The 13,851-nt window shown below is 40.8% G+C and overlaps 1 protein-coding gene across 1 annotated transcript in view; it reads right to left on the bottom strand.

Moving 5' to 3' along the window:
• nfkb1 (nuclear factor of kappa light polypeptide gene enhancer in B-cells 1) overlaps positions 1–13,851 on the bottom strand; it is a 61,217-nt gene that overhangs the window by 15,636 nt on the left and 31,730 nt on the right. Inside the window, exons 6-8 of the mRNA XM_060901155.1 lie at positions 8,033–8,181; positions 7,727–7,890; positions 6,746–6,904 (exon numbers count right to left, since the gene is read on the bottom strand). Coding sequence (XP_060757138.1) covers positions 6,746–6,904; positions 7,727–7,890; positions 8,033–8,181 — 472 coding nt within the window. The remainder of the gene's footprint in view (positions 1–6,745; positions 6,905–7,726; positions 7,891–8,032; positions 8,182–13,851) is intronic.

The raw sequence follows: 13,851 nt of genomic DNA, 5'->3' as shown, positions 1-13,851 counted from the left end.
TTTTATTTCCCACCATAAGTTGTAAAATGAATAGAAAATATAGTCGAGACATTTTTCTGGCCATTTTGAGCATTTAATCGACCCCACAAATGTGATGCTCCAGAAACTCAATCTGCTCAAAGGAAGGTCAGTTTTATAGCTTCTCTAAAGAGCTCAACTGTTTTCAGCTGTGCTAACATGATTGTACAAGGGTTTTCTAATCATCCATTAGCCTTCTGAGGCAATGAGCAAACACATTGTACCATTAGAACACTGGAGTGAGAGTTGCTGGAAATGGGCCTCTATACACCTATGGAGATACTGCACCAAAAACCAGACATTTGCAGCTAGAATAGTCATTTACCACATTAGCAATGTATAGAGTGGATTTCCGATTAGTTTAAAGTGATCTTCATTGAAAAGAACAGTGCTTTTCTTTCAAAAATAAGGACATTTCAAAGTGACCCCAAACTTTTGAACGGTAGTGTACATCCTGGACAGGACGCCATCTTCACACGCTCAGTCACACCCAGGGGCAATTTAACAGTCGCTTTACAGTGAGAAGGACCGTTTACAAATTGACAAGCTTCAAGACAGCTGCCAACCTTCCCATCACGAGTGTCCCAGCAAACTCGGTCCAGAGTCAGACCGTTTCATGCTCAGACATCTCAAGATAAATCCAAGAGCGACATCATGTGACCTCAAGGCCTCTGTCGGTCCATTAAATGTTTACGTTCAAGACGGCACGATCACAAAAAGGCTGAACAAGTATGGCTTTCATGGAAGGGTGATGAGGAAAAAGCCCCTTCTCTCATGGCAGCATGACTTCAGTTTGCAAAACTGCATCTGAACAAACCACAAAAGTCCTGGAACAATATCCTTTGGATATCCACCATGAGACCATGGTGGAGGTATTTGGTTGTCATGAACAGTGGCATGTTTGGGAAAACCAAAAACAGCCCAACATCACAAACACCTCATATGGTGGTGGATGGTTGGGGGCTTGTTTTGCAGCCACAGGACTTGGGAAACGTGCGGTCACTGAAACAATGATAAACTGGGTCATGCAACAAGGACGATGATTCCAAGCACACCAGCGAATCAATATCTCAGTGGCAAAAGGACGAAAAATAAAATCAAGGCCAAATCAAAGTCCAGATCTCAACCTACTGAGATTGTGTAGCGTGATCTTAAGAGAGCTGTGCAGAAACGTATGCCCTAAATCATCAATAAGCTGAAGCAACGTTGTAAAGATGAGTGGGACAAAATTGCTCCAAAACGGTGCAAGACTGATCAACTCCTCCAGAAAAAAAACCACTGACTTTGTCACCGTCGCAAAAGGTGCCAATTACTGAATTAGACGGTGTGCATATTTCTTCCCACCTGGCTTCTGAATAATGCTTTACTTTTTTTGACAACAAATTGAACTCTGTTGTCTCACCTGATCTGATCTGTTTGTAAAGGTTTGTGAGGACCAAACAACTGTTATTTAGGTCCTGATAAATAAAACCCGAGAACTGAAGGAGGGTGTACGGTACTTTCTTTTTCTCGTCATTGTATTTCCTTTCCCTTGAAAGGAAATAAGAGGAGCTGGCAGCACATCCATCTGCATCTTCATTCCAACCTGTTTTTTTTTTTTTTTGAAATTATGCTGCTCTTTGCCAGATATCTAACTGCAGCTGTGGTCAAGAAAACACAGAGCAGACAAAACAAATGTCTTATTCCTTGTAATGATGATGATTTACACGGGACCACTCAAGCCCCAACTGTGCTCTTGTCCAACATTTCATGGAAGACTACATGCGTTTCATTTACGAACTGTAAACGAGGTGTTCTTATGAGAATGGAAGTAGTTTCTGGAGTGAGCGAGTGCAAATTTAAGCATCAACTGCTGTGCAATTTGCTTGAAGGGTGGCAATACTTTCCTCAATTCACTATTTCAAGAGCGAGACATGGAAAGTACATCTAGTTTCAGGAAGGGTGAGCAGTGAAGGTTGGTGTTCAACACACACACACACACACCGAGCGAGAGAGACCGAAAACCAGAGACAGTGTTTCATTTCTTGGTTCTCTGGACCGAAACGGTTTCACCCAACTTGGGGCGCATGGTTCATGTAAAATGTTAAACTCTGAGCTTCCACCTCACATTCCAAGAACTTCTTTATACCGCTTTCCTTCGGTCACCCTCTTCATTTCCTCGAACTCCAACTGCTCTCACAATACCAGGGCATCTCAAACAATTCGAAGATCACGAAAAAGTTCAGTATTTTCCATCAGTTATTGAAGAAAATGAAAATGTGATACATTCTTGACTCATTACACATAAATAAAACGTTTCAAGTGTTTTTCCATTTAAATTTTGATAATTATGGCCTACTGTGCAAAAAAAGAAACTGAGAATATTGCATTTTGAGTTTGAGTAAAACAGTAAAAACATTGTGCATCCCTCAGTCTAGTTCAGTGCCGCAACCACAATCATGGGGAAGACTGCTGACGTGACAGTTGTCCAGAAGACGATCAGACACCCTCCACAGGGAGGGTAAGCCACACAAGGTCTTTGCTGAAAAGGTGCACAAGCAACAGGGATGGCTGCAGCTTTGAGAGGATTGTCAAAAAAAGTCGATTCAAGAACTTGGGAGAGCTTCACAAGGAGTGGACTGAGGCTGGTGTCAGTGCATCAAGAGCCACCACGCACAGACGTCTTCAGGAAAGGGGCTACAGTGGTCACGTTCCTCATATCCAGCCATTGCTGAACCAGAAACAACGTCAGAAAGGTCTTACCTGGGCGAAGGAGAGAAAGAACTGGACTGTTGCTCGGTGGTCCAAAGCCCTCTTTTCAGATGAAAGTAAATTTTGCATTTCGTTTGGAACTCAAGGTCCTGGAGTCTGGAAGAAGAGTGGAAAGGCACGGAATCCAAGGTGTTTCAAGTCCAGTGTGACGTTTCCGCAGTCTGTGATGATTTGGGGTGCCATGTCATCTGCTGGTGTTGGTCCACTGTCTACCAGGAGATTTTAGAGCACTTCCTGCTTCCATCTGCTGACAAGCTTGATGGAGATGCCCATTTCTTTTTCCAGCAGGACTTCGCACAGTGTCAAAACTACTACCAAATGCTTTGCTGACCATGTGCTTGATTGGCCAGCTGACTCGCCTGACCTGAACGCCAGAGAGAATCGAAGGGGGATGGCCAAGAGGAAGATGAGAAACAGCAGACCCAAAAATACAGACGAGCTGAAGGCTGCCACCAAAGCGACCTGGGCTTCAATCACATCTCAGCAGTGGCACAGGCTGATCGCCTCCATGCCACGCCGCACTGATGAAATAATTTATGGTAAAGGAGCTCTAACCAAGTATTGAGTGTATAAATTAACATACTTTTCAGAAGTTGGGCATTTCTGGATTGTAAATCCTTTTCTGACTGATCTTAGGAAAGAATCAAATACCGTACTTTGAGATACTGGATTTCTGATTTTCACGAGCCATAATCATCAAAATTAAAACAAAAAAGGCTTAAAATTTTTCACTTTACATGTAACGAACATGGAAAAAAAAATGAAAGTTTACCTTTTTGAAATAAATTACGAAAAAAAACCTTTCATGATATTCTAATTACTGAAGATACATTAGTGTGTGTATATATATATATATATATATATATATATATATATATATATATATATATATTACACACACACACACAGTGGTGCTTGAAAGCTTGTGAACCCTTTAGAATTTACTATATTTCTGCATAATTATGACCTAAAACATCATCAGATTTTCAAACAAGTCCTCAAAGTAAATAAAGAGAACCCAGTTAAACAAATGAGACAAAAATATTATACTTGGTCATTTATTTATTGAGGAAAATGATCCAATATTACATATCTGTGAGTGGCAAAAGTATGTGAACCTCTAGGATTAGCAGTTAATTTGAAAGTGAAATTAGAGTCAGGTGTTTTCAATCAATGGGATGACAATCAGGTGTGAGTGGGCACCCTGTTTTATTTAAAGAACAGGGATCTATCAAAGTCTGATCTTCACAACACATGTTTGCAGAAGTACATCATGGCACGAACAAAGGAGATTTCTGAGGACCTCAGAAAAAGCGTTGTTGATGCTCATCAGGCTGGAAAAGGCTACAAAACCATCTCTAAAGAGTTTGGACTCCACCAATCCACAGTCAGACACATTGTGTACAAATGGAGGAAATTCAAGACCATTGTTACCCTCCCTAGGAGTGGTCAACCAACAAAGATCACTCCAAGAGCAAGGTGTATAATAGTCGGCAAGGTCACAAAGGACCCCAGGGTAACTTCTAAGCAACTGAAGGCCTCTCTCACATTGGCTAATGTTAATGTTCATGAGTCCACCATCAGGAGAACACTGAACAACAATGGTGTGCATGGCAGGGTTGCAAGGAGAAAGCCACTGCTCTCCAAAAAGAACATTGCTGCTCGTCTGCAGTTTGCTAAAGATCACATGGACAAGCCAGAAGGCTATTGGAAAAATGTTTTGTGGACGGATGAGACCAAAATAGAACTTTTTGGTTTAAATGAGAAGCATTATGTTTGGAGAAAGGAAAACACTGCACTCCAGCATAAGAACCTTATCCCATCTGTGAAACATGGTGGTGGTAGTATCATGGTTTGGGCCTGTTTTGCTGCATCTGGGCCAGGACAGCTTGCCATCATTGATAGAACAATGAATTCTGAATTATACCAGCGAATTCTAAAGGAAAATGTCAGGACATCTGTCCATGAACTGAATCTAAAGAGAAGGTGGGTCATGCAGCAAGACAACGACCCTAAGCACACAAGTTGTTCTACCAAAGAATGGATAAAGAAGAATAAAATTAATATTTTGGAATGGCCAAGTCAAAGTCCTGACCTTAATCCAATCGAAATGTTGTGGAAGGACCTGAAGCGAGCAGTTCATGTGAGGAAACCCACCAACATCCCAGAATTAAAGCTGTTCTGTATGGAGGAATGGGCTAAAATTCCTCCAAGCCGGTGTGCAGGACTGATCAACAGTTACCGCAAACGTTTAGTTGCAGTTATTGCTGCACAAGGGGGTCACACCAGATACTGAAAGCAAAGGTTCACATACTTTTGCCACTCACAGATATTTAATATTGGATCATTTTCCTCAATAAATAAATGACCAAGTATAATATTTTTGTCTCGTTTGTTTAACTGGGTTCTCTTTATCTACTTTTAGGACTTGTGTGAAAATCTGATGATGTTTTAGGTCATTTTTATGCAGAAATATAGAAAATTCTAAAAGGTTCACAAACTTTCAAGCACCACTGTATGTATATGTGTGTATATATATATATATATGTTTCTGGATGTACATACAGTGCCATCCATTATTATTGGCACCCCTGGTCAAGATCAGTAAAAAGGGTCCACCCTTCAGTGAAGTCGCTTCATCTCACACTAAAAAAACCCCCAAAAACTCCAACCTTTAATTGAAAGAAATTCTCTTGTACCCTCTCTTGGGCGATCTCCTCTTCAGCTCACCCCAGAGGTTCTCAGTCCCCTGATCTGAACCCCGGTGAAAAGCTGTGGGGTGAGCTGAAGAGAGCACAAGAGAGGACCGAGGACCCTGGATGATCTGGAGAGATTGTGGAAAGAGAAATGGGCTCAGATGCCCTGCTCTGTATCGCCAACCTTATAAAACGTTATCGGAGAGACTCAGTGCTGTTTCACTGGCAAAGGAACTTGTACAACGTATGAAACGCAGGGGTGCCAATAAAAGTGGCACGTGTTTTTGTTGAAAATAATTTCTTGATGAGGACTTTGTTTTTCTCTGAATAAATTTCAATTAAAAGGTGGGATTTTTCTCATTGCAAGATTTTTTCCCCTCACCCTTTTTACTAATTTTTACAAGGGGTGCCAATCATAATGGAAGCCTCTCTCTCTCTCTCTCTCACACACACACCCACAGCCACAACATCCTCCAATGCTGAACCATCTTGAACAAATCTTCAAGCAAAGAACAAAAGATTGTGCAGTTTTTTCCTCTCACTCGCTCTGTGTTCCGGTTTGCTGAACAATTTGCCTTCAGAATTTGTGTTTTTGACACAGGAAGTTAAGCGCTCAATATGCACGTGGTTGCGGTTACAAGTTGTGAGAACACTGTTGCTAGGCAAGTTCGATGCCAAAAATATGGATGGCTCAAAATGTCTCACTTGAAAATCTGGCTCATCAGTTCTCAACAGTCTTCTTCCTCAGAGAAAGTAAAAGTGCAGTGGCATTGAAAATGACATAAAAACCATCAGGAGTGTCAACAATTTCCTCAGATATGGAAATGAATTACTCTGAAAATACTCCCAAAGATTGGAATCACACTGCAATAACAATTAGCATCCAACACTAATGGATTCTGCGACATTAACAAAAGGTCAACACTGTTACTCATGAACAAGAAGTCGGTGTAATAATTTACTGCACGACTGACTTTCAAGGTTTCAAATCCCACAAGTACGGAATCTTCGAACATAAAGAACACGTCAAACAATTTTCAAACACGTGCAAGAAATGAGAACGGTGGACTACTGAAGACATCTCCAGACCCAACTAAGGACTATAATCCAGTCACCACGATAAAATTTCCGCAGCATGATATCGGATTCACGTTTTATCATGATTTACTCTGTTATTGTAATTATTACATGGACTGTAACGAACAACAGGAAGTTCCCATTCCTATTTTGAAGCGCAAACAGGAGGTCTGCATTCAAAGTGTTTGTGCTGAGGGACTCACTGCTGTCGTAGATGGGTTCGGATATGACTGGTTCGAGTCTGCGGGTAAAGCCACCCTCGCTGTCAGGAAGAAAGGCAGTGAACATGAGCCTCACGACGCTCAAGTCCATGTCTTTAGCTTGGTTAGATGCAGCATTGCAGATCAGAGTCCTCTGGTGATCTGGAAACACAAACATAATGCCTTTCAGGTTTAAAGAAGGAGGCATGGCCAATGCGTCCGTCAGTCCCAGTAGAGGAGGTGTGGCCTATGCGCCCGTCAGTCCCAGTAGAGGAGGTGTGGCCTATGCACCCGTCAGTCCCGGTAGAGGAGGTGTGGCCTATGCACCCGTCAGTCCCAGTAAAGGAGATGTGGCCTATATGCCTGTCAGTCCCAGTGAAGGAGATGTGGCCTATATGCCTGTCAGTCCCAGTGAAGGAGGTGTGGCCTATGTGCCTTTCAGTGACAGTGAAGAAGCATGGCCTGTTTGTCCGTCAAGCCCAGTGAAGAAGGTGTGGCCTATATGCCTGTCAGTCACAGTAAAGAAGGTGTGGCCTGTCAAATCTCAAACACAAAGCTGTTGTTCCACTTAACCGTCACAGACAATCATTATTTCACATAAAATACACTTCACCAAAATGTGATAGACTCAAATATCCACATGACTTTTTTACACACACACACACACACACACACACACACACACACACACACACACACACCTTAAAAAAAACTGAGCCGATCCTTTTTTCCCCCCCAGCAGCTAACTACAGGTTCAACCAGATTTTTGTTCCTTGTTTCAGTTTGGATCACATCCTGACCTCAAAAACAGGAATTTCAGCACGATATCATGACGTTAATGTGCCCGAACACACAAATCCATCATGTAAATGAGCTTGCATTGACAGTCTGTGCTGCTTTTGATCACCAAGCACATGGTGTACTCATTCAATCTTCAAAGCCATCTTCCAAAGTGCACCCCCCCCCACACACACACACAGTTACCTGTGAGATCTCTCGGAAGGTGCGTCTCTCCTTGGAAAGAGTCGATTTCTGGATGGATGACGATGCCATAGTTGTAACCGAGCCTGTAGGCTTCACTCATCCTCTCCTCCAGTGTCTTACTCACATTCTTCTTCGTCACATGGAGGATACCCAGGTTCGGGAAACTGCAAAAGAAAAATAAAATGAGAACACAAATATATTACACTGCGTGTTGAGATTTGAAATTCTCATTAGACAACAGGCGAGCAAACTAACGGCTAGTTCCTGGACAGGAGGAAGTTGTGAGAAAGTGGGTGTGGCATATACCTGATGGAGGAGTCCTTGGGCTGGAGCTCGGCCACACAGACGCCCTTGTCGCATTGTTTTCCCACGAGGCTGTGCGCATGCAGGTGCGGCAGTTTGGTGTTGGTCACCAGCTGGACCACGATTCGTGCTGGACCGTGATAATGACAGATCTGAGGAACAAATCAACACAAACAAAACATTATGATCTCTTTCATAGTTTTAGTTTGCTGGATAAGCTTTCAAAGAAACCTGGTTCTTCTGGCGAGCAAGAAAAACCAAAAACATGGCACTTAAGCTTTCATTTCTTCAGTACTAGCTGATCGACTTCGCTAGACAACTCAATGTTGACAATGTATTTGAGTGCTAGTTATCCGGATAAACTCTAGAATAAACTGAACTGTTCTTCAGTGCTCTCCGATCACTGATGCTAGTTAACCTCGTAAGCTGTTCTCCAAGTGAAACTTGAAGTTGCTACTTGGAGATGCCAAGTCCAATTTGGTTTCATGGATAAACTCTGGAATATGCTTGACTTTGTGTTCCAGCACTTGTTTATTCATGAGCTGGATAAACTCTGGAATAAGTCTAACTGTGTTCCAGAACTAATTTATGAATGAGCTGCATAAACTCTGGAACAAGTCAGACTTTGTGTTCCAGCATTAGTTTATGAATGAGCTGGATAAACTCTGGAATAAAGTCAGACTTTGTGTTCCAGAACTACTTTATGAATGAGCTGGATAAACTCTGGAATAAAGTCAGACTTTGTGTTCCAGAACTAGTTTATTCATTATTCCAGAGTTTATCCAGCTAATGAATAAACTAGTTCTGGAACACAAAGTCTGACTTTATTCCAGAGTTTATCCAGCTAAAGTCAGACTCTGTGTTCCAGAACTACTTTATTCATTAGCTGGATAAACTCTGGAATAAAGTCAGACTTTGTGTTCCAGAACTACTATATGAATGAGCTGGATAAACTCTGGAATAAAGTCAGACTTTGTGTTCCAGAACTACTTTATTCATTAGCTGGATAAACTCTGGAATAAAGTCAGACTTTGTGTTCCAGAACTACTTTATGAATGAGCTGCATAAACTCTGGAATAAAGTCAGACTTTGTGTTCCAGAACTAGTTTATTCATTAGCTGGATAAACTCTGGAATAAAGTCAGACTTTGTGTTCCAGAACTACTTTATTCATTAGCTGGATAAACTCTGGAATAAAGTCAGACTTTGTGTTCCAGAACTACTTTATGAATGAGCTGCATAAACTCTGGAATAAAGTCAGACTTTGTGTTCCAGAACTACTTTATGAATGAGCTGCATAAACTCTGGAATAAAGTCAGACTTTGTGTTCCAGAACTACTTTATGAATGAGCTGCATAAACTCTGGAATAAAGTCAGACTTTGTGTTCCAGAACTACTTTATGAATGAGCTGCATAAACTCTGGAATAAAGTCAGACTTTGTGTTCCAGAACTACTTTATGAATGAGCTGCATAAACTCTGGAATAAAGTCAGACTTTGTGTTCCAGAACTACTTTATGAATGAGCTGCATAAACTCTGGAATAAAGTCAGACTTTGTGTTCCAGAACTACTTTATAAATGAGCTGCATAAACTCTGGAACAAGTCAGACTTTGTGTTCCAGCATTAGTTTATGAATGAACTGGATAAACTCTGGAATAAAGTCAGACTTTGTGTTCCAGAACTACTTTATGAATGAACTGGATAAACTCTGGAATAAAGTCAAACTTTGTGTTCCAGAACTAGTTTATTCATTAGCTGGATAAACTCTGGAATAAAGTCAGACTTTGTGTTCCAGAACTAATTTATTCATTAGCTGGATAAACTCTGAAAGAAGAAAACTTTAATCATCCCTTGGTGGGAAAATTTACATGTTCCAGCAGCTCACAGACAGAAAGAATCAGGAATAGACACAAAAAAAGTGTGCAATAAAAGGATATAAAAATAAATAAATTTAAAAAAATAATAATAATAATAATTTTTTTAAAAAGTAAAAACATCGGCCATGTATATAACATCCATAACAAAATAAGAGTGGAACTCAACTAAGGGGAGTACTTCACGTGAAGTAGCAACATTGCACGAATAAAATACTGGCAACTGAAATAAAAATACTGCACCAGGTATTGAATGTTCTTCACAGCATAACATAAATAACAAGGATGGAATGTGTGTGTAAAGTCAGCAATAAATGACAAAAAAAAAAAAATCCCCCAAAAAACCACAAACTATGGACATAATTGTCCCACAACAGTGATGAGAGCGAGACATGAATAAGAAAATACTTGCAAATGAAAAGGATACTGGACCAAACAGTAATACTGTTGCACAGCAATATTACCATTTGGGACGAGAACACAAGTCTGACTTTGTGTTCCAAATCTAGTTTATTAATTAGCTGCATAAACTCTGGAATAAACTTGGCAGTTTTGGAACACTCGTTCATGAGTTAGTGAGATAAACCAAACCTTCAATGTCTGCTTTGGTGCCAGCTAAAAGGCATAAACTTTCATAACTTGTTGTACTAGTTTCCTTATTCCTGCTTGAGCGCAGCTACTTTTCTATTTTCAAGCTTAAAATGATAATCAATCATCGATAAAATGTGACGATTTTCAAGATATTTTCACCATTTTTTAAATATCGCCAGCTAAGATACGAACACAGCTACACTCTTTCAAAAAAGTTCTCTCAAGGGTTCTTTGGCCAGTTTGCTCCTGTTCAACGTTTCACCCAAAACTCGATGATCTCTGAAAGGGAACTCTACGACAAAGCCATAAAGTTTGCTCCTCAGGTACAAACCAGAGAATCCTGTAAAGTACTTGATAAACCTTTTTTCTCAAAAGGGGTTGCCAATAAAGTGTAATATATTCACAGATTAATCCACAATCCTGTTTTGACTTGAATTTGAGACGGCAATGGGCGTTGGAGGGGAGATTTGTAAAACATTAAAAAAAATAAAATAAAAATAAATCACAAACTAAATTTTCGCTGGATTAAAACAGACATTCTAATGACAGCTAAGCTTCGATAAAAATCAAGAGCGAAACAGAGAAAAGTTGTTCTGTTTCAGGAAAAGTGGTGGAAGTGATGTATGGTAATCAAAGAGAACATCAGAGAAAATGGTATATATGGGGATTTCCCAACATGGAGCTGTGTGCTGAGGGATCAGTGGTGCACTTCCTCTGGTCCGTCCAATGTTTTGTCCTTCGTTAAAGACGCGTCCTTCAATAAACCCCACCCGATATGACGATAGGTATCCTAAAGGTTGAACTGTTATCAATTACTGCATATTATTTTATTGATGTCTCCACAAAAGTGGAAACGAACAAGTGATGTTTTCTCCTTTGACTCAGACTTTGTATTGGCTCGTTTCATATGTGGTTCAGAGATGTCACTTTCTCCGGATATGGTTTGACTCAGATGCAATTTGACTTCAGCCCCCAGGAAAAATTCCCCAGCTATATCAAAGTGAATATCAAACCATATCAAAACACTCCTTTGGTATGGAGGAGGTTTTCTTTTTTAATTCATATGAAACACTTCCTCTTAACGCAGAATTCATATTGTTCAAGTGCAACCCCTCCCCCCATAAAACCCCCGAAACGCGTTCCTTGTTTGGCTCGTTCTGCTGTTTGGTGACCATCAAAAAAAAAAAAAAAAAATCTCTCAATCATCACATCATCGAAATGACATCATTTGATATTTAGCAAGAACTGGCCATAATGGTGAAAAAAAGAAAAAAAACCCCTGTAATTCTTCCATTAATACGGAGTCCGTCTGTTGAGGATAAAGTTCAGATGTGTGAGCTTGTGGGAGTCGTTTAGTTTCTCAAATCAGTCCCCCGAGTTAAAAACGACACATGACGGACCAAGCATGAAAACACGTCTTACGCAAATGTGAGGTCTCTAAAAGTGGATTCCTTTCATAAAGCAGCTCATCGTGACCAAATTTAAAGGAGCATTTCTCAGCTATTTGCAGACTGCAGTCCCAGAATCCTGTTCTTCACAATACTGGACATTTACATGGGGAAAGTGACACGTCTTAAAGTGCCATTCCACCATTGGATGTATTTTTTGGCATAAAATACAATACATTTTATGACAACATGACTAGACAGAGAAATCTTTTAGCTTCAAAATGATATATCAAACATAATTTTCTGACAACGACAAGTATATTAATTTTGCGACCAAAGTCACCTACCCTTTTAATTTCCGCGCGGTAGTGAAACGTGATGTCATCGGCAGGTTCCCCATCTTGTGTACCACGTCACGTGTGACGTGGCACAGATTATCAGCAATGGCGGATAGAACGCGATTGTCAGCTTTGGAAAAGAAGCGAAGGAAAATAGCAAGTGATGCCCAAAGGAGACGGTCGATGGTGAATATCGGCACAGCAATCGACAAGTGGAAATCGCGTTCTATCCGCCATTGCTGATAATCTGTGCCACACAAGAAGGGGAACCTGCCGATGACATCACGTTTCACTACCGCGCGGAAATTAAAAGGGTAGGTGACTTTGGTCGCAAAATTAATATACTTGTCGTTGTCAAAAAATGATGTTTGATATATCATTTTGAAGCTAAAAGATTTCTCTGTCTAGTCATGTTGTCATAAAATATATTGTATTTTATGCCAAAAAATACATCCAATGGTGGAATGGCACTTTAACAGTCAGGTTCGTTTTCTGCGTCTCCCGTTAACATTATTCGCGTAATGTCATGATGCACGAATGACACACTGGCCTTCATTTGTCATGCATGACACAAAGAGTTACTCTGACGAGCGTTTACCTAACAAATGATTTGGAAAATTCCAGTTTGCCTGGAAAAACTTTCAGAACCAACGTTCTGCTCTTGCGTTTGCATAAATGTACATATCAGGAGATTTACAAACGTGAACCTCGAACGAGCCGTTTCAAATCGTTTAACGGCTGCGATATGAGACTTGCTGCGATTTTACATCAATATTCCATCAAGTTTCATTCACCAGTTGAGTTGCGCAAGTCCGAACATCACAAATTCAGAGAAATCAGCGGAGCCATTTAATTTGGAAAAAAGTCATGGCACCCAATAAACAGAGGACGCATGAAGTGTGTACGTGAGCTAAAAGTGTCGCGACGGTGTCATGAATGTGTTCAAGGAAACAAATCAGTCGCAATTTTGATACTTTTTTTGTTCAGTTTGTCCTCCACACAAATTGACTTCAAGACTGATATAAATGAGGTGCGTTATAAGCAAAGCGATCAGACAATTTTACTGATAAATCAATTTTCAGACAGGAATATCCAGTTTAGCACTGCTAGTTTAAATCGAGTCTTGATAGAACAACATTCACTGGATATGAGCAATCGCACACACTGATTGGCGACTCTACTACTAAAGGCCAATTTATGCTGACAACCCAGTCCTCGCAGACGGTGTCGCAGATAGTGTCTGCGTAGCCCCCCCACTTTCGCAGACGCTCTGCGCGCACCTCCCAAAAATTGTGACCACCGCAGAAGCCTCGCAGACAGCGTCGCAGACAAGAGGGCTCTGATTGGTCCACTCTACATCCGCTGTACACGCACTTCCGCTTCACTACTTTCCCGCTTTGTTTTGTTTTCATGACCAGCATTTTTAAAAACATGAGCGAAGATGGAGCAGCATGAAGAGCGCTTGATTGAGGAAGTACGTACATCTATACGACTCCAGTTCTAGTCATTATAAAAAAAAAAAAAAAAGTAACCGGAGGATAAACACTCCACTAACCACACCCACCAACTACTCCTAGCGACTTCGCGCCCCCTTGCGTTGTGCCGGTGAATAACATCGCGCACGCCTATAA

The sequence above is a fragment of the Neoarius graeffei genome, chromosome 20 (genome assembly GCF_027579695.1).
Source record: "Neoarius graeffei isolate fNeoGra1 chromosome 20, fNeoGra1.pri, whole genome shotgun sequence".
In the NCBI taxonomy this organism is placed as follows: domain Eukaryota; kingdom Metazoa; phylum Chordata; class Actinopteri; order Siluriformes; family Ariidae; genus Neoarius; species Neoarius graeffei.
The sequence above is the reverse complement of the archived record's forward strand: the minus strand, read 5'-3'. Positions and strand labels throughout refer to the sequence as shown.